General features: G+C 46.0%; 1 protein-coding gene across 1 annotated transcript; it reads right to left on the minus strand.

The window, feature by feature from the left end:
* Positions 1–76: 76 nt before the first annotated feature.
* Positions 77–18,920, minus strand: VPS26B (VPS26 retromer complex component B). The gene is made up of 6 exons (XM_083714922.1): positions 17,568–18,920; positions 11,093–11,249; positions 9,727–9,891; positions 8,264–8,439; positions 7,370–7,512; positions 77–5,694 (listed from the first exon to the last, which is right to left on the minus strand). Exons 1-6 carry the CDS (start codon positions 17,788–17,790, stop codon positions 5,548–5,550), a joined length of 1,011 nt encoding a protein of 336 aa, XP_083571048.1. The 5' UTR covers positions 17,791–18,920; the 3' UTR covers positions 77–5,547.
* Between the last annotated feature and the right edge of the window lie 7 nt (positions 18,921–18,927).

Below are 18,927 nucleotides of genomic sequence, written 5' to 3' on the forward strand. Positions count from 1 at the left end.
CCACTTTTGTGGTTTTTAAAATCGTTTTTAGATGAATAGAAATATCACACAACCAAAGAAAAATAGCATGACGCTCAACCTTTGAAAGCCTAGAATGGCTTCTTTTTTAATTAGGAGAACAACCTCTCATCATTTAAAAATACAACCATTTAAAAGACAATGAATTAAGAAACATGTAAACAATGCAGAGGCTTAAATTTACAAGTTGCCCAGCTTAATTCAGTACCTGTGGATTCCCCACCCACCCATCCCTGCCACAGATCCTCGTGGGTGGTCTTTGCTTGGGATTTTTTTTCCTTCTCTTGTGTCTCACACTGGAGATGAACATTAAACATGGCTTTTTCCAGGGATGGCTAGGTGCAAAATGGGTATGGACCCTACTCTAGAAGGCTTAGTAGAAACTGAACCAGGGTGTATGATGTACCTTACTAATACACCAGCGGTTCTATGCTGCACAGCCTCAAGCTGCCTGCATAAAATTATGCAAATCAGCAAGCTACTTTGCATAATTTTAACACACACACACACACACACACACCCCATTTTTAATAATGTACTACTCCTAGTCATGGGGAGATGAGCACTTGTGCCTTGGCTAAAAAAAAATACTGGATATTGTCTAGCACAAAATTTCAGGCTTTTGCAACGGGGATTCCTTCCCCACACCCCCTATTTGCTTTGGGGCACTGGAGATGTGGGAAAGGGGGAAGGAAGCCCCACTGCACAAGCAGAATTCCTTGTGCAGGTGGGCCATGTTATTCGGCGCTACTTTGGAAACAACCCTTTATTTGGCCCACACTCTGGCTGCTGTGATCTCACCATGGACTATTAGCACAGCTGGAAGCATAACTCTTCAACCATTCAATGTGAGAACCATTTGTCCTGTCATAGGCTTTTTCTTTTCGGAATGAAAACTTATGGTTGTCGAGAAACTTGGTTCTCCACCTGCTACCACATCTTGTGATTTGTGCTTCCATTAAAATGTGGGGCATATATTGCTCTGGACCCTTGGCCTGGAAAACAAAAAACACACACACCCCTGGCTCTTGAGATCTAATGCAAAGTTCTTTCAATACCCCCTCATGCAGTTGGTACAGGTCACAAAATGCTGTGGCCCAATAAACAGCGAGATCCAGACAGAAGCCTGAATGCTAAAAAGCTTCAAAACCACTAACGTATATCCAATGCCAGCACATATTATATGGCTTTACAAAACTAAGAATTCATCACCAGCTGTGGAGGAGGTTTGTCTTTTAGGTCTGAACAGCCACCAGCCATTATGTGCAGCTGGAAAGCATTTACACTCCCCACTTTACATCTCCAAACAGGGAGAACCCTATTGACTAAGTATCCCCTAAATAGGCAGAAAACAGCCTTGCAGCAAGAATCACCCGACAGGACAGGAATGATCACCAGAAGCTGGTTAAAAACTATGAAGATGGTTTCACTGCTGTCCTGGCACAGCAAAGGAGCTGTTGCACACAAGAATGAGGGGTGGCATAAACTTAGGAGCAGCACCCAGCCTGCTTCGTGGTGAGAGCCAAAGCATCATCTCTCCCCTTTGCGGACCCAACATATTTGGTGTTTTGTTTCAGCCTGGTTTCTTCTTGGTGGAACATCCTTGGCCTTCGTATGTGAGATGCCAGTTCTTCCTCACTTAATGTAGGACTCCCAAGCTCTGGGAGAGGGAACCTTTGGTCCTCCAGACACTGATGGAAGGAGTAGTTCAGCAACATCTGGGGGGAGCCACAGGTTCTCTGCCAACCTAGCAACATATTTGTCTGATTCTAAAACCTTCAAAGTAGTAGACGGCAAGCATTAGCAACAAAAAAACTTGAGAAGGGGGGAATGTCCCCATTAGTTACAGCTGTCAGAGCATTGGTTTCCTGTCTCTGTGACATAAGAGAATTGGCTTTGAAATCTTTGCTCCAACATGTGATCCACTGGTGGGGATATGGGTGTGGCTTATAGCTCAGATAGCCAACTTTGTGTCCTCCAGATATTTTGGACTTTAGCTCCCATCATCCTTATTGGCCATGCTGGCTAGGGGTGATGGGAAATAGACAGTTTAGCCACACCCAGAGGGCACCAAATTAGCTATCCTAGGCATACAGCTTTCATTCCCAATCTGTCCAAATGGGGGTTAATAGTGACCTATCTCATAAAGGTGTTGTCAGAATAAAGATAAGAATGTTATTTGCATGGACCCCACTAGCTAGTACCAGATTCTGTATCTCTGCAATATAAAAAATTCTAAGGATGTCATCACACTACAGTTCTCTTGGCTACAGCCAGATGGTGATGGAAATGACAGTGTGACAAGCTGCTCAGGGAAAAGGACGGTCGAGGAGGGAACTGGAGGGTGGAGATTCCAGCAGCCCAGGCAAGGTGAGGGAACCAGAAGATGGATACATAGGCAGTGGGTGGCCCAGATGAACCATGGAGAGGAGGAATTTTTTTGGTGAGGTGTAAAGGGAGGGGAGGAAGGTTGGCAGGTGAAGTGAGCAAGGGCACAGCCCCTGTTTAAAAATACATTTGCAGTGGTATTCTTCAGAATACAGCCTGCTAGAGAATATGGCTTTATGCTCAAGCAGGACTGCAAGATCTACCTACACTTTACAGAAGGCATTGTATTCTCTCCCCTCCTCTGCAAGCAACGCACAATCCTTGAACTGTCTATCCGTGGGTCGCAAAGCAACAGGGAGAAATAGCTTTCCAATAATGGCCGGCTTGGCTGTGGCCCTCCAGATGTTGCTGAACTCCAGCTCCCATCAGCCCCAGCTACCATGACCAATAGTAAAGGATGTTGTGATTTAGAGTCCCGACAACATTTGGAAGGGCTACAGGTTCCCACTGCTTAGGGACTCCAACCCCCATAAACCCTGCTCAGCATGGTCAAGATTTAGGGATGATGGCAGTTGTAGTCCAGAAACATCTGGAGGGCTACAGGTTCCCCATCCCTCATGTAAAGGATGGATTATTCAGAGAACTGTATTTCCAAATAGGTGGGGGTGTTTTCAATTCAAACATGACAGGGGGGTTGGTCCAGATGACGCTTGGTGTCTCTTCCAACTCTACAGTACTTTAATTCTATGAAAGAAAGGTAGTTCTGCATAAGGACAACTGAGAAAACTGAAATCATGTACCCTGCTCTAATTTTGCAAATTTAAGACAATTCTGTGGAATTTATTCTACAAGCTGTAAAAAAAATGCACTTTAATCACTTTGATACAGGGAAAAACACACGCAGGCCACCAGAAATTTTATTCAAGTAGCCCCTTTGCCTTCTGAAATTTCATCAGGCATAGCCTACACATTTTTAGCCATCACATGCACATGAGCTGCCCACGTGTCTCTTTCCTAAAATAAAAGCTGACAATTGTCATGTCCTCTGATGCTTTTACAGCAATCTGGTAGAATCTCTGCATAGATATATCCTACTGATTAAGAAATGGAATGAAGGTGTGGATGTCTTAAAAACAAAACATTTGCTTGGTCCCAGGAATCTGTTAGAACTGCAAGTAGATTTCATTTTTGTGGAGGGAGCAGCTGTGGTGCCCAGGTTTCTAGTTCTCATTGATTCACAGAAGGAAAATAAGGAGGGGAGAAGCTTAAAAGAAACATTCCTGAAAGTGCTGAAGTCAGAAGGCAAATCAGAGAAATATTTATGCTATTAAATTACGGGTAAATTGTTTGTTTTAGAGGGGGAGCAACTCAACCAACGAATTTCTGAATATTTTGAGGTGACATTCAGTCTTACGCCCACCTCTACAGAAGAAAGTGCATATTTATCACAAAATGGCCTTGGAGGGAAGAAAGTGACTGTGTTTGTTCTCCTTAGTCAATCTCAACGGTGAAGACGAATAAAACCAACTCATGCTTACAGAACAAGACACATCTATTTAACTCTGTACATTTTTAGTATTCAATTAACTTTAAGCTTGTATCAGGCTTTTTTTGGGGGGGTGCAGGGAGATGAAGCTTTGGCTGCAGGGTGTGTGTGTTCTTTAATAGGATGTGGGGAAATATGTCCAAGAGCAGGTGCCCCCAGCACACTTAGGGAAAAGCAGCCCAATTCATCAGTGCTTTCCAAATATCTAATCCTAAGGGATGCACTTTTAGACACAGCTTGCCATTCCACCTCCCCGAAGGTTCGCTTTTAGGATATGAAAGAGCGTGGACCACCTCAGCGATCAAGGAATGTACATATAGAAGGTACCAGGTCCTTGGGGAGTTTTCCCTCACGGAACACAGTTTGGGAATGGGCTGTGCTGATCCAACTTTTGGAATAGCAACAGAGTGCATGCAGCTTGGGAAATAGGAGAATGCTATTGGGGAGGGTATGTTTTAAAGTGGGCTACAACAGAAACGGGGTGTGCAGCTTTCCTCCTCGCGCTCCAGTTTTTCCTTCATTGAAAACAAAGGAAATCTCAACAGCACACATCTAACTCTGTGAAAACAGTGTTGTTTTTCCAGTTTGACAAAAGAAACTCGAAAGACAGAGGGTAAAAATCAATTTCCATGCCACAATCAGCAAGTTAATTAAATTAATGGAGGGTGGGGAACCTGTGGCCCTCCAAATGTTACTGGACCACAATGTCCACCAACCCTGCCCCTTATCGATACCGCCTTGGGCTAATAAGGAGTTGGAATCTAATCACATTGGAGGGCCATGCTACCAGGAGCCCACTGCACCGACTTAGCCAAAGAGGTTCCCTGTCGCCTCTCTGTGCGATTTACCAGGCCCACCTCTCCAGTCAGTCATTCAAATCACAGCCAGTGCAGATCTTCCTATGCCTGCCTTCAGAGGCTGTCCGCTGTGTGTGTCTGCAAGAGATGCTGTGGTGCATCTGCTTCCTTCTAAGCAGGAGCTGTGCTCAGAACACAGACTCACCCAGGGACATAACATTTACCTTAAAAAGTAAAACCGTTTTGGGTGTAAGAATGAAGCGAGACTCCCAGATTTTTATTTGGGAAAGAAGTGTCTCATCAGCTTTTAGGAGTTTAAGAAATGCTGGGGAAATTATTATTATTGAATGCTAAATGAGCCTCTCTGGTGCTACTTATGTACACATATGAATAATGCCACTGAGGAAGAGTAAATGGAGCGCTCTTAAAAAAAAAATTTAAAAACCCAAATGTACAGTAAAACCGATGGGGGTGTTTTTACATTTTTTGAGGGGGGGGGGTGCTTTTAGCATCATGTGAGAACACAGACACACTTTTCACCAGCCGCCCTTCCCTTCATCATGCCTTCTAAAGCCACGGACCCAGTTCCCCGCCCTATCCCCAAGGAATATTTGAATGTAGAGGGAGGAAAACCTTGATGCCGTTGCGTCTGTTGGCTCCCTCCCCATTCCGTTAAGTTGCGAGTCCTCAGGGGGAAAGGAACAAAGAAAAATGAAGAAAACACACACACACAACCTGACAAGATAATTTGTGTTCGCAAGTCTCTGGTGAAAGATCCGTTCTGCGTTCTCCTTCCTCATCGACGTCTTCAAGCCTTGACCACGGAAGCGCTTTGGAACCCCTCATCCCGCAACCCCCTCACTGCCGGCCGTTGTTCTCTGAAGGCTGGCTGGGCGTTCTGCTCTCTGTCTGGGAAGACGTGCCTTCGAACCGCTGAGAGGCAATGGCAGCTTGGTGGGACATGCTCTTTCTCACAATGTCGCCTTTGCGCCATAACACCACCTCCTGCTCCCGCAAAAGGAGAGATGGGATTGTATTATTAATCAGTTGGTACCCCTGGTATGTGCCACGCATCAGACCAAAAGTTCCGTCTAGAACTGCAGTTTGTTACGGGTGCCAAGAGTTGTTAGAAGACCCCTCTTCTTCTCAGAGAACGAGAATTCCCAGAGTCCCCTGGGAAGAGGGATTGAATTCCCTTCCTAGAGAGGCCCGACTGGCTCCCTACTTCTTGTCCTTCTGCTGGCAGGTGGACACTTGTTTAATTCGGACAGGTTTTTGGGTGCTGTTTTGTTAAGGAAAGGACTTTCAAATAGTGCTGTGCTGTTTTTCCTATCTGTACTTTAATAGATCTGTTTTAATTTTATTATAGTTTAATTACTTTTTTTGAAATAGATTGCTCATCTCTTCTTCCCTTTGGCAAATGACTGTACTGTTGAAATGGTGACAAGATCGCACTGGCCTATTTATTCTGAATGTTTGTATGTGATGCCAATAAAGGTTTGATAATGATGATGATGAGTTACTTTTTAACTATTACATGCTATATGTTTTCAGTCTTCTGTATTTTATCTGGGGAAAAGGCAGGATATAAATAAATTTAATAATAAAGTCAAACCACTCTTGAGAATTGTAGCTCAGTGATGGGGAGAGGGGTTTCCTAACAACTCAGCACCCTAAGCTACAGTTCTGAGGATTCTGGCAAGTGGGGAGGAGAGCAACCACGAAAATCTGAAGAGGTATGATATCGTTTTAACTGTATAGTGCAGATGGGGCCTGAGTATTGTCCCTGGTGACAGGTAGCAACTCTCCAGGAGTACAAGCAGGGGGCATTCCCAGCCCTACTGGAGAGGCTGGGGATTGAACCTGGGAACTTCCACACACCAAGTACACAGTCTGCCGCTAAGCTACATCCCTTCCTTGTCAAAGTCATTCACATGCATGTGTCCGTTTCCCCCTGAAATACAGGCAATGGCTCCGCTTGTTCAAGTGAAACCGTGCATATTTTAAACACCATAAAAAAGCCTGCATAACACCTCATTCCGTCCCTTTTGGTGACATTTTCAGGTTACTTTACCATGAGGCACATGTGCGCAATCGCACACATATAGTGGTACCTCTGGTTAAGAAGTTAATTTGTTCTGGAGGTCCGTTCTTAACCTGAAACTGTTCTTAACCCGAGGTACCACTTTAGCTAATGGAGCCTCCTGCTGCCGCTGCATGATTTCTGTTCTCATCCTGAAGCAAAGTTCTTAACCCAAGGTACTATTTCTGGGTTAGCGGAGTTTGTAACCTGAAGCATTTTTAACCTGAAGTGTCTGTAACCTAAAGTACCACTGTATTGGCTGTGCCTAAAATGGGCGCTGCCTATGCACACAAAACCCTCAGGATCCAGGCAACAGTATCACAAAAGGTGTCACTGTAGGGTGTGTGTGTGTGTGTGTGTGTGTGAGAGAGAGAGAGAGAGAGAGAGAGAGAGAGAGAGAGAGAGAGACTCAGTTCATAGCCAAAGGTAAGGGATTGATAAATTGCAATCCGGAAACATCTGGAGAGTTACCGGTTCCGCATATCCTAACTATGCAGCAAAGGGGAGACAACAGCCCCACTGTCTGCGTCGAACTTCCCATAGCAGGCCTGCCCGCTTGGGACCTCAGGCAGCTGTTAGGGCCCCACGCCACCTCACCTGCTGTTTAAAATAGCGCCGCTCCTCCTCATCAATCAGCACGAGGTTGAGATAGTAGCGCACCGAGAACTTCTTATTGATGTCCCTCATGGTCGGCGTCAGTTCGTAGCCAGCAAGGAAGAGCCTGATGGGGATGGACTCCCCTGCAAAGGACGCCAAAAAAAAGCAAAAGCAATTTTCCAAGCTGGAACACACTTATAACAGCAAAGCGTAAGATGAACAGAACTTCCCACTGGTTTTGTTTTCGTGTTTCCACTGAAGCAAGAGCAATGGTGCAACGAATAGGTGCACTGGGCAGGAATACAGCACCTGCAGCCTTTGAGGCATTGCTGGGCTACAACGCCCATCAGCCCCAGCCAGCAGGGCCAATGGTGAGCGACGACAGGAACATCTGGAAGCCACGCCTCGTGTTGGGTTCAGAGCAAGGAGACCAGAGTTCCCGTCCTCGTTCAGCTACCAAGGCCAAAGTGTGAAATTGAGGAGCCGCTACCCTTGTTTCGATCTGTACAAATTCCCCAAATCCCCATTTTGATATGCTCTTATAGCACAGTTTTAATGCTGCATTTTTGTTTTCTTGAGATGCTTTAAGTAAATAAATGTGCAAAAAGAGTGGGTGGGGGAAGATGAATGTAGAAGAGTGTTGTGGAGAGGGGCTGCAGCTCGGTGGTACAACTCATGCCTTTTTTAGCATGAGATGCCAGGTTAACCACCTGAAACCGCCATCCCTTTAGTACAGGGATGATGCACTAACAAATGCTGCAGGGACTACATCTGCCGTCATTCCTCACCATTGGCTGTGCTGGCTGGGAGTTGTAGTCCAAAATATCCGGAAGCCACCAGGTTGGGGGGGGGGGTGGCTGCCTTGGGGCATCCTTCCAAGGAATCCCTCCTTACCTCTGACAGGTGCCCCATCCATGATCTCATATTTAGCTATTGTATCGTTTTCATGGTAAACATTAGGGCCGGTCCCCGTGGTCTCCCTCTTGATGATGTCGATCTCCATGTGCTTGATCTTGATCCGCACTAGGAGGAAGTAGATTTTCCCAACGATCACGTCTTTTAAATGGTACCTGGGGAGAGCCGGAAATCAACAAAGAAAATAGACTCAACAGACCAGAGAATCTCTCTTTTCAGAGTTGTTTGCTTGCATGTTGCTTATTTTATTTTATTTTTAAAATCTACCCAGCTTCTTCAGATCAAAGTGGGTCAAAACAAGCATTAACAAATTGATAACAACCTTTAAACAACAAAATAGAATGATAGGTCCCCCCAGATGTTGGGACTCTAGGGCCAGGTGATATATCGTCCAAAACTGGTTTCAAGTCCATATTATGCTATTGCAGGCATCCCAAAACTCGGTCCTCCAGATGTTTTGGGACAACTCCCATCATCCCTAACTTACAGCACCTGTGGTCAGGAATGGTGGGAACTGTAGTCCCAAAACATCTGGAGAGCTGAGTTTGGGGGTACCTGTGCTATTGGTTTCATAAGTTTTGACCTGGAAATATATTGGGACTCAAGATGTGTGTTTGTGTGCTATGCAAAAAATCACAATGTGGGGAAAACTGTGAAGCCAGCCAATGCCTCTATATAGCTCCATCCTTATTTCAGACATTGTTATATAATAGTAAGCCTATCACAGTGTTTAGCTGGTGAGACATCATGAGGTTGAAAACCAGCGCCATCCTTATTTCAGACACTGTGATTTATCACTATATTGCAATGCTTAGCTGGCGCTATATCACAAAGTTGAAGACTAGATAACACCCAGCCATACTGTCCATCTCTACATAGCTCCGTCCTTATTTAGCTGATGACATATTGCAATGTTGAAAACCAGATATCATCCAGTCCTGTTGGACTCCTGTCTCTCATAAGTTCCAGCCAGGTCAAGGACAGATGTGGGGAACCCTTGTCCCTCCAGATGTTGCTGGTTTACCAACTGGTTCTCCAAAGCTGGTCTACACTGATGGGCAATGGCTCTCCAAGGTTTCTCAGGCCTACCAGGACATCCAAGGAATTGAACCTGCGACCTTCTGCATGGATACTACCACCAAGCTATTGCCATTCTTTAAGGAGAGTGTGGGGGTCCTTGGGCTCTCACAATGTTGCTGAGCCCAGCGAGCATGCCCAAGGTTGATGGGAGTGGTCACTCAGCAACCTCCTGAGGACCTAAGGTTTTCCCCTGTACCTCTTTTAAGGGATTGCCTGCCACTCAACCATCCATGGGAGAAGAGGTGCACAAGGACGAAGTCACAATCTCCAAGGGACGTCTCCCTAGTCACTTGGCTACATCCACATATACAAACCTCAAACACCCAACTCATTCAGTAGGAAGCCTTTGTGGAACAACTTACTTGGATTTATTGTACTCAAACTCAATATGCAGGCAATCTTCAATGCCCACCTCCATCTTGATGGAGGAATTAAGTTCTGGGTACGTGCTAAGCGTGTGTACAACAATGTCCATCTCCTTCACCACGTCGTTCAGTCTGCGGCTCACGGTGGCCCGGAGGAAGTACCTGCAAAAACGAAAGACCCAATTGTGTCTTTCAACAGCCTGAGGGTTCATGTCTATTAAGCATCTGCAATAGATACTTAAATGCACCTTTCTTTTCGTTTTGGATGCTAGGATTTTTTATAACTGCATTCAGATTTTCCAGTTGTTTGAGCTTACTGACAATAAGTGGCCTTGGATAGAAAGGTGGGATATGAATGCTTTAAAAAAAGAAAATGCAATTTTTACACACACACATGCACCACCGTCAGCCAAAAAGGCTCCCATAACAGCTTATACACTAATCAATCCCACAACCCTATGGAGAAAATCACAGTGGAGTGGGTGCAGTTCTTTCGTGCAAAGGGAAGTCCTTGCATGAATGGGACAACTTGGAAATACCTGGAGGTTTCAGTGGGCTAAACATTTTTTTAAAAAAAATTGGTTTGGTTCTACATACCAAAATACATACAAACTCTGGGAGACTGTGGTCAAATACAGCTAGCATTCATTAGTTACAATCATACTGTAAGTCACCCCAGGCTTAGCTAGATCGCCCCCCCTCTCCTTGGGAGGAAGGGGTTGGCAAAGCCTTTGACACGACCCCTCACCATGGAAGGAAGGAAGTCAAATTCCCTCCTATTGTTTGTTCTCTTTTCCATGATGTAACCAGTGAGGAAGAATATCTGGGGAAGCAATGCATGACTGAGACCTTGAATCTGTAAGTAAAGCATTTAAACTTACTTGACAGAATGTGGTTTGCTCATTGTAAGAGGGGTAGAAAAAGGTCAGCTGCTGTGTGCAGCTGAATGGGACAAAAAATGTTTAACAACCTATATTTCTAATGCTATATTGCTGCTTATTTTTGTGAGTTTAAGACTCTGCTACTGGGACTCTTCATGTGCAAGTCTCGCGTGCTGAATCCAGGCACTGAGACATTTCTATTTTTTTGTTTACCCACACGGGTAAAGTCCACAGAGATTCCTACTTTTTAATTCCACCACAGTAACTTTATTTCAGACAACCAAAGCCTTGATCTCCCCAATTTGACAGCTCCAGATGTTCTGGATTCCAACTCCCACCAGTCCCAGCCAGTAAAGCTGTCAGTTGTATTCCAAAACACCTGCTAGGCACCAGGTTGAAGGAGGTCAATTTCTTAGTGGCATCTTAGTGGCATTGCTGCTGAGAAAACTGGGAAAGGCTGGAGGAGCGGAGATGGAGCTCACCTCAGCTTCACGTTCTGCCCCGTGTAGGATTCGTACGGTTTCTCCACGTGTGTGAATTCAAAATCAAAGGTCTGTGACTGGGTGAACTCTCCGGGACGGGCCAAGTCCTTCACAAGTGACACGAATTCATGGTGGTTCCCTCGATCGTAATATAGCTCTAGAAGTGAAAGATTCTTGGTGAAGCAAGGCTATTTGTGGCCTCATTCTAGAAGCCTCCAGGTGAAGTGCAAGATAATAGGAAAGGAACATTAAGGCAGAAGGTAGCCCTGCATCAACTGGTAGATCTAGATCTCTGAGTGACTAGCAGTAGATTAGCAAGGATTTATGGCTCCCAATTGTTTAATAATAGAAGCAATAAAACGAATCCTTCTTGCCATAAATTATGCTGCTGAAGAAAAAGAAAGAAGCAGCTTGGGCTAACCAACGGTAGATTTTTGTGTGTGAAGCCGGTGAGCTCTGTTATTTTCTAGTACCCAAAATAAATTACTGAGGTCAGAATTCTTTAGCTCTAAGCACAAGGTTTTTTTGGCCAAGCACTGGTTGGTGGATCTAGGGGTTCCAGTAAACAGCAAAGTAGAAGCCTGAAGTCAGCCCAGCCCTGCAGTAAAGTATATCAAAGCACCAGCAAAAAAAAGCTAACAATTTAAATGGATGCAGCTAATCAACAAGAAAAAATAAGTATCAATGCTGGCTCAATCACATAGAGATCAAAACCCTAAGACTAATAACCTTCACATTAAAAAGAGGCTGAAATCTGAGATGCTAAAATAATCTCTAAAAGTTGTTTTAGAAGTCCTGGAAGAATTTATTTCCTTGGTGCTGAAAAAACATTAGGTGCCAGGTGAGTCTATACAAATAGTGTTCCATAAATAGAGAAAGACCCTGAAAAGACCCTCTCTCTTATTGCCATTGTCTGTGCTTCAGAAATGAGGAGGGCACCAGCAGATTATTTTAGGGCCCAGGAAGATCCACAAGGAAAAAGCAGTTCCAAAAGCCAATAGGTTCTCAAGTTGTTTAGGGCTTTCACCTGCAGTAGACACCTGAATTGTCATGACAGCCCTCCCTCAAGCAGTGATGTGGACAAAATCTTCTGGCATGGAATTTTTAAAGAAAACTTTCCAATGCAATATTTTTCTTATGCAAAGCTTACCAGTTTTAGAAACGTGTTGTTTCATAAAAAATCAATTAGTAGCACAATGAATAACTACAATACAAGTCAAACTGGATACAGCAACTAGTCAAATCTAAATTCAAAGCTGCAATTAGCTTTTTAAAACGTCTTCTCGCTAAGATTTATGCACACAACTAATCCAGCACATGAAAATAAAAATGTTAAGCAGTTTTCAGTGCCTTCACTTTATTTCTTAAAATTGAAGTAACAGGCAACGTGTATGCTATTTTGTTGTCAAGTCTTGAAATGTTTGCAAGCATTCCAATAAAAGTAATTTTTCAAGTAATACTCTGAATTGTTTGCATACATTTAAACCACACCAAGCACAATTTATTTAACTTGCTTTTCCTAATCAAATTGTTTCCGTTCAACTACTCTTAGCTGTTGCAAAAACTTTTCAGATGTTTACTGAGGATGTAAAATTAAGACATCATTTTTTTTAAAAAAAAAGCTTTGTGTACTAAAGACGTGGGGAACCACTGGCCCTCCAATTGCTGCTGAACTGCAACTCCTATCACCCCTGCCCACTGACCACGCTTGCTGGGGCTGCAGTTTGGCAACCTTTGGCAACATCTGGAGGGCCAAAGGTTTAAAACATCGGCTCTACTACACTCACAGGACTACACATGCCAAGTCAGAAGAAAACCTCATTGAGTTCAATAGTACTGTGCTCCCAGGAAGCGAGTGTAGTGCAATCCTATGCCTATCGGATTTCAGCTCCTGCTGAAGGACCAACCAATGATGGACTAAACAGTAACTAGATCTGAAAAAGCAGGTACCAATCTGGTGCCTTGTAAAAAGGTAAGGATGGATTAATAGGAAACTGTGTTAAGCGACTATTTCTCCCCCCAGTTCAGTACTGGTTGGCAGTGAGTGGACCCTTCCTTCCTTGAGCTATTGGGGATTGAACCTGACCACCTTTTGATTGCAAAGCATGATCCCTGACCTGCAAAGCATGAGCCACTGATCTGCAGTCCTCCCCCAAACAGCCACCCTCCCTGTTATATTACTGTTGCTCCTGCCACGCCATTAATGTCTAGATACCACACCTGGAAGGATGAATTAGAATTGAACTGAGGTCTTCTGCCATTCAGGTTCCTTCTAATAAGCAGAGGCAGGAAAAACAGGTTGACAGAGTATAGCTGGGGAAGGCGGGAGGTTCTTCCCACAAGCCCTGGCTCAGGGAACAGTCAGAGCTGACCACATGGAACAAGGGAATCAAAATAGAAAGCCAGAATTTTCCCCCCCTCCAACGTAATAATAGGCACTTGGGATGTCATCCGGCTTCTCAGACTGCAAAAACAACTAGGAGGCGTGGATGCACCACAGAGAGAGAACCGAAAGCGGGTACAGAATCCTGGCCACATAAGCATTTACTGTTAGTAACAACATTTCATGTAATCTGGAAAGCCAGGCAAAGGAGCCGGCCAACAACGAACTCACAAAGCCGAATGAGTTTGCCAGAAATCAACCCCAATTTGTTACTCCATCCACTTAGATCAGTTTTGGAGACTGCAAGAGGAGGGGAGAAGGGGCTGGGGAAACACTGAGCATGCGGTGGATCCTTCACACAACCACAGCCAACCCCTGTATCTTCAACATGCCAGTTTGGTGTTCCAAATGCTCCCGGATATTTGGGATTCTCAAGTTTATTTTTCCTGCATGCACAGATTTTGTGATGCAAGTGTTGCCCACAGAGTGCAACGTTAAGAATGTCTATGCCAAGTACATGTATTAAGTTTGGGTTCCCTTGTACTGACAAGGAGGTGGGCCAGGGTATACACTTTCTCGACACCTGCATCACAATCAAATGTGATGCCTGTGGCCATTTCCAGGTCAACATTGTTAGGTGCCTGGGTTGTGCTGGTAAAGAATCATGTGGATTCATATATGAAAGCAGGGCTTTTTCTCAGCTGGAGCTTGACAGAATAACACTGTATGAAAGGGTAACATGAGCATCAACCTGAAGGGCAATGGATGCGTGGGCAGGCGATCAAATCCCGGATAGGAAAATATGGGACAAGAAAAAGCAGATTAACTGCAACTTACATTTTAGAGGGAGCCTAGATTCAGTGGCAGCCGTTTCTAGGGGGCTATGACTATCATGAAGGAACCCTGCACTTCTGAATTTACCACACTACTGCTAATAACTTAAGGTGCCTAAAGAGATTGTTGTTAACAGTTGGCCTTGTCATAAAACACTGGCTACTACTTATATTTGCATGCATGCTCAGTTTAAGTGTAGACTTGTTGTGCCCACCCATCATCATGCTTATACAGTTTTTGAGCCCATCAGCGCAAGAGACCTCTGCCGCTGTTGCTCCCCAGTGACTGGTATTCAGACAGGCAGCTTGCATCCACCCACCGATCAGCAGTTGCGCAAATAAATGATAGTCAGGTAACCTTTTCTACCATTATTGGCAGAGGCAAACATCAGTATTCTCAGAAGAAAACCCCAAGTTCACTGCTGGTGAGAACAAAAATCAAAGCAGGCTGTAGCTCAGCTGTAAAACATTTGCCTGGCACACCCAATAAGGTCCTAGGTTGAATCCTGGCACCTCCAGTTAAAAGGAGCAAGTAGCAGGAACATAAAACTAACCTGCTGAATCAGCCCAATAGCTCCTCTAGTCCAGCATTATGCCCACACAGTGGCTAATCAGATGTCCGTGGAAAGCCCGAAAGCTGGATGTTGAGTGCAACAGTACTTTGCCCACATGAAATTCCCAGCAACTGGTTTTCAGAGGAATTATGTCTCTGACAATGGAGGCAGAATACAGCCATCCTGGCTAGCAGCTGCCGACAGCCTTTTACTCTATGAATATGTCTAATCCTCTTTCAAAGTCATCCAGGTTGGTGGCCATCACTGCCTGTAATGGGACAGGAAGGACTTTGCCTGGGATGCTGGAAAAGCAGTAACCTACTGGAGCGGACAATACAAGCCAGGACAGACCCAATGATTAGATTCATTAGAGGGCCATGGCTCAGGGGCAAAGCATCTACCTTGCAAGCAGAAGGTCCCTGGTTCAATCTCCAGGTGGGGCTGGGACCAGGGGAGACCCCTGCCTGTAACCCTGGAGGGCCACCGTCAGCCAGGCAAGGTAGAGAATGCTGAGTCAGATGGACCCAGTGGTCTGACTCAGCACAAGGCTGCTTCTTCGACTCCCACCTGAGGGCTGTCAATGGCTGTGAGTCACAGCAGCCAGAAACACCAACTTTCTCTTTGTCTCTCTTTTTAAAGACATGGTCCACGTGCCCCTGCCTGCTATCCTCCCCGTCTATCTTGGTCAACACCACTGGAAGGATTGCAAACCACAGAGAGCACAGCTTTTCCAGGCTGGGACAAGGCAACACTAAGCCAAAGATTAGGGAACTCCAAGAGTTGTTGGACTCTCATTCCCATCAGCTCCAGCCAGCATGGGAAATGACCAAGGATGATGGGGAGTTGTAGCCCAGCAACATCTGGAGGGCCACCCTCCAACTAGGCTAAATCAATGGTTGTGTTCAAAAGCAGCAATAAGAAAAATGGAAGGGGTCTCCCTTGAAAATTCAGAAACACCTTCGCTTGCTTACAACATGGTGGAGCTGAATTTGACAAGGAGATGTGCCTATTATCAGCACATCTTAAGAACCCAGAGCCTGTACCGTCTATCTATTAAAACAGTTCCCTTTCCCAACTATTCTTCTCCTTCAGCATATGGTATAAAGAGATATATATGCTAGTTATGTCTGTGAGGTTCTGTTCACTAGGCCTCTCTCTCTCTTTTCCCTTTATACTAAGGGGTATACTGCTTTGATACATAGAGCTTCTATTCATCCATCTTGCCTAATAGCTCTGAGTAGACCTATCCAGCATGAAAATCAGCCCACTCTTCTTACCAAGAGGTATACTGACTCAGAAGAGCACAAAGAGTGCCTTATGGGATCAGGCCAATGGCCCACAGCATGCCTATGAGAAGCCCAGAAGCAGGACCTGAATGCAACAGCATGATTCCTACCAACTAATATTCAGAGGATACTGCCTCTGACAGTGGAGGTACAACACGGTCATCATGGCTAGTTGCCACAGATAGCCCTACTGTTCATGAATGTGTCTTGAGACCATACACAGAAAATGTGGTGATGCTGCCAGACATCCTACACAAATCTTTTTCAACAGCCCAGTGGATTCTGAATAACACATTCAGGGGAAATTGATTTGAATTGCAGGCGGGGACCATTACAGGCGCGTCCAATTGACACATGAAGGGAGTTGCCTGTACTGGGTAGAATATTAAATTTGGGGGGCTAAATGAAGATGACTTTATGTGAAGGTGATACAGGGTGGATAATGAATAGGGGCAACTGAACTAGAACTAAACTGATTTGGAGCAGTACCCATTGGGAAAATTAACTGGGGGCAGACGACTAGAAAAGGAGTTGGTTTGGGGTGATTTGCAGGTGCAGGTGCACGCGTGCACATTAATTGAAGAATTTATCTGGGGTTATCTGGATGGGGAATTACATTAGCTTGCCTTTTGTGACATCTATGTGCATCTATGCATATAAACTACTCCCAGCAAATTGTTTTTACCAACCCAGACCCTGAGCCTTTGACATACTCAGCACCATCCCTGCTGTCAGAGTCAGGGGCAGACATCCACATGTTCAAGACGTGACTACATAAGAACATAAGCAGAGCCTGCTGGATCAGGCCAATGACCCATCTAATCCAGCATCCTGTTTTCACAGCGGCCAAGTAGATGCCTGTGGAACACCCTGCAAGCAGACTTTGAGTGCAACAGCACTCTCCCTTCCTGTGGCTTTCAGCAACTGGTATTTAGAAGCATCTCTGCCTTTGACTGTGGAGGCTTATTGCTATCTAAAAAGCCACTATTTCTCCCCACCCCACCCAAAGACCAATAAATCCAGAGTCCAAGGCCACATTCTGACCATATATTTAAACTCCTATGACACCACTTTGAATAGCCATGGCTTCCCCCAAAGAATGCTGGGAGCTGTAGTTTGTTAAGGGTCCTGAGAGCCGTTGGAAGGCCCCTATCCCACTCACAGAGGTACAATTCCCAGAGTGGTTTCCCACCACTCCTTCCCAGGGGACTCTTGAGAACAGTGGCTCTGTGAGGTCTCCTAACAACTCTCAGAATCCTTAAACTACAGTTCCCATAATTCTACTGGGAAGGAAACCATGACTGTTTTGGTATGGTAGTGTTTTAAATGTATGGTGTGAATGTGGCCCCAAATAATCCAACTGCACCAACTGATGGTTTAGTTTTGCCACCATGGATGGTAAGTACCGACCGAACTTACCGATCTGCCCAATGAACTCCACCTTGATGCCCTGGTGCTCCAGCCGTTTGTTTGGGTGCTTGAGGGTGAGGATGACCCTCCCCGAAACTGTCTCACCGTCATAAAAGAGGAAATATTTCTCCTTCTTGCCCTCCTCGGTCTTATGCTCTGCCCGGCGCCTGCTCTCTGCGTCGCTCAGGACCAATTCCAGATCCGCACTCTGTCCGAACCCAAAGAAGCTCATGGCGATGTCAGGGAAGGGATGCGGCACCTCAGAGGGCTAAGGCGGTGCCAAGCAGCACAGAACGGGGCAAGCAGCACCTTGGGGGTGGCTGTGCAAGCCTTGTTCTCCAGGCGGAAGCTTTCACCGATGCTGTGAAGGAGGAGCAACCTTGCCAGCCCAGGATGGAATCTCAGCTTGTCTGGCTAAAAAACAGTTACCAAAGTAAGACAAGGAAACCACAGGATCCTGGTGCATAAGGAAACTTGGGTATGCTGGGGCAGGACTAAGGCTCTGTTGGGCAAAGGGGCTCAGAGCAAAAGGGGGACTATTTGGTGGGGGTGATGGAAGGAAGGGGGTAGGCAGGTGCTGTTTGGACCCAATAAGAAGAATGATAACTGATGCTCTGCAAGCTACAGCTCCGAAGGCTTGGAAAGGTTAGACCCAAGAACTGGCAGGGGTCAAGGCAGCCCCAGGTTGGGGGCGTTGCTCTCTCACCTTCGGGCGCCAATGCAAGGAAGGTGGGCGTGCAAGGAGAAGCGGGAAGGGGCGTTCACAGCTGGAGACGGAATGCAACGTTGCAAGCCGTGGGGGACATGGTTGGTGGTCACGGGGAGCGGGCGGAGGGGGTAGGCGTGTGCAATCTACGGGCCCACTTCGCTGGGGTTTTTAAATAATAACTAAAAATAAATAAATCAATAAATAAGAGAGGTGGAATGGGGAGGAGGGGTTGGAAAATCGACGGGGGCGTTGCTCCCTGGGAGGAAAGGAAAAGGTGGCGGAGGGAGGTTGCTGCAGGAAGGCCCGAGGCTCCGGAGAGCAATGCCGTGCAGCGAAATGCAACGCAGCACCGGAGCATTCACTGCACAGCCGGGCCTTTGCAAAAAAAATAAAATAAAGGAAGAAGGATGACAGCCGCCGCCGCTCCGATGATGCGCTGCCTCTTCCCCGCCTTCGCCTGGGCTGCGCTCGCTGCTGGCTGCGGAGCTCGCGCCGCGTCCCGGACCAGGGGCCTCGTACTGCGCACGCGCCCTTCCCGTTCCTGGGCAAAGGGGAGGAGGGGGAGCCGGGGAGGGGAAGGCCCGCCTTCTCCGTCCCTCCACCCCATCGCGCTCACGGGACGCATGCGCCGTCCTCCTCCTTCCGAGGCGCGCGCGGAGG

This window comes from Podarcis gaigeae, assembly GCF_964106915.1.
Source record: "Podarcis gaigeae genome assembly, chromosome: 15".
In the NCBI taxonomy this organism is placed as follows: Eukaryota; Metazoa; Chordata; class Lepidosauria; order Squamata; family Lacertidae; genus Podarcis; species Podarcis gaigeae.

Excerpts from the sequence above, each read along its gene's own strand:
- VPS26B (XM_083714922.1), bottom strand. The coding sequence starts at position 17,790 with ATGAGCTTCTTTGGGTTCGGACAGAGTGCGGATCTGGAATTGGTCCTG. Across the intron at positions 9,892-11,092 it reads GGGCAGAACGTGAAGCTGAG|GTACTTCCTCCGGGCCACCG; the intron begins GTGAGCTCCATC and ends TCGTTTTTGCAG. Across the intron at positions 5,695-7,369 it reads GGCGCTATTTTAAACAGCAG|GAGGTGGTGTTATGGCGCAA; the intron begins GTGAGGTGGCGT and ends TTGCGGGAGCAG.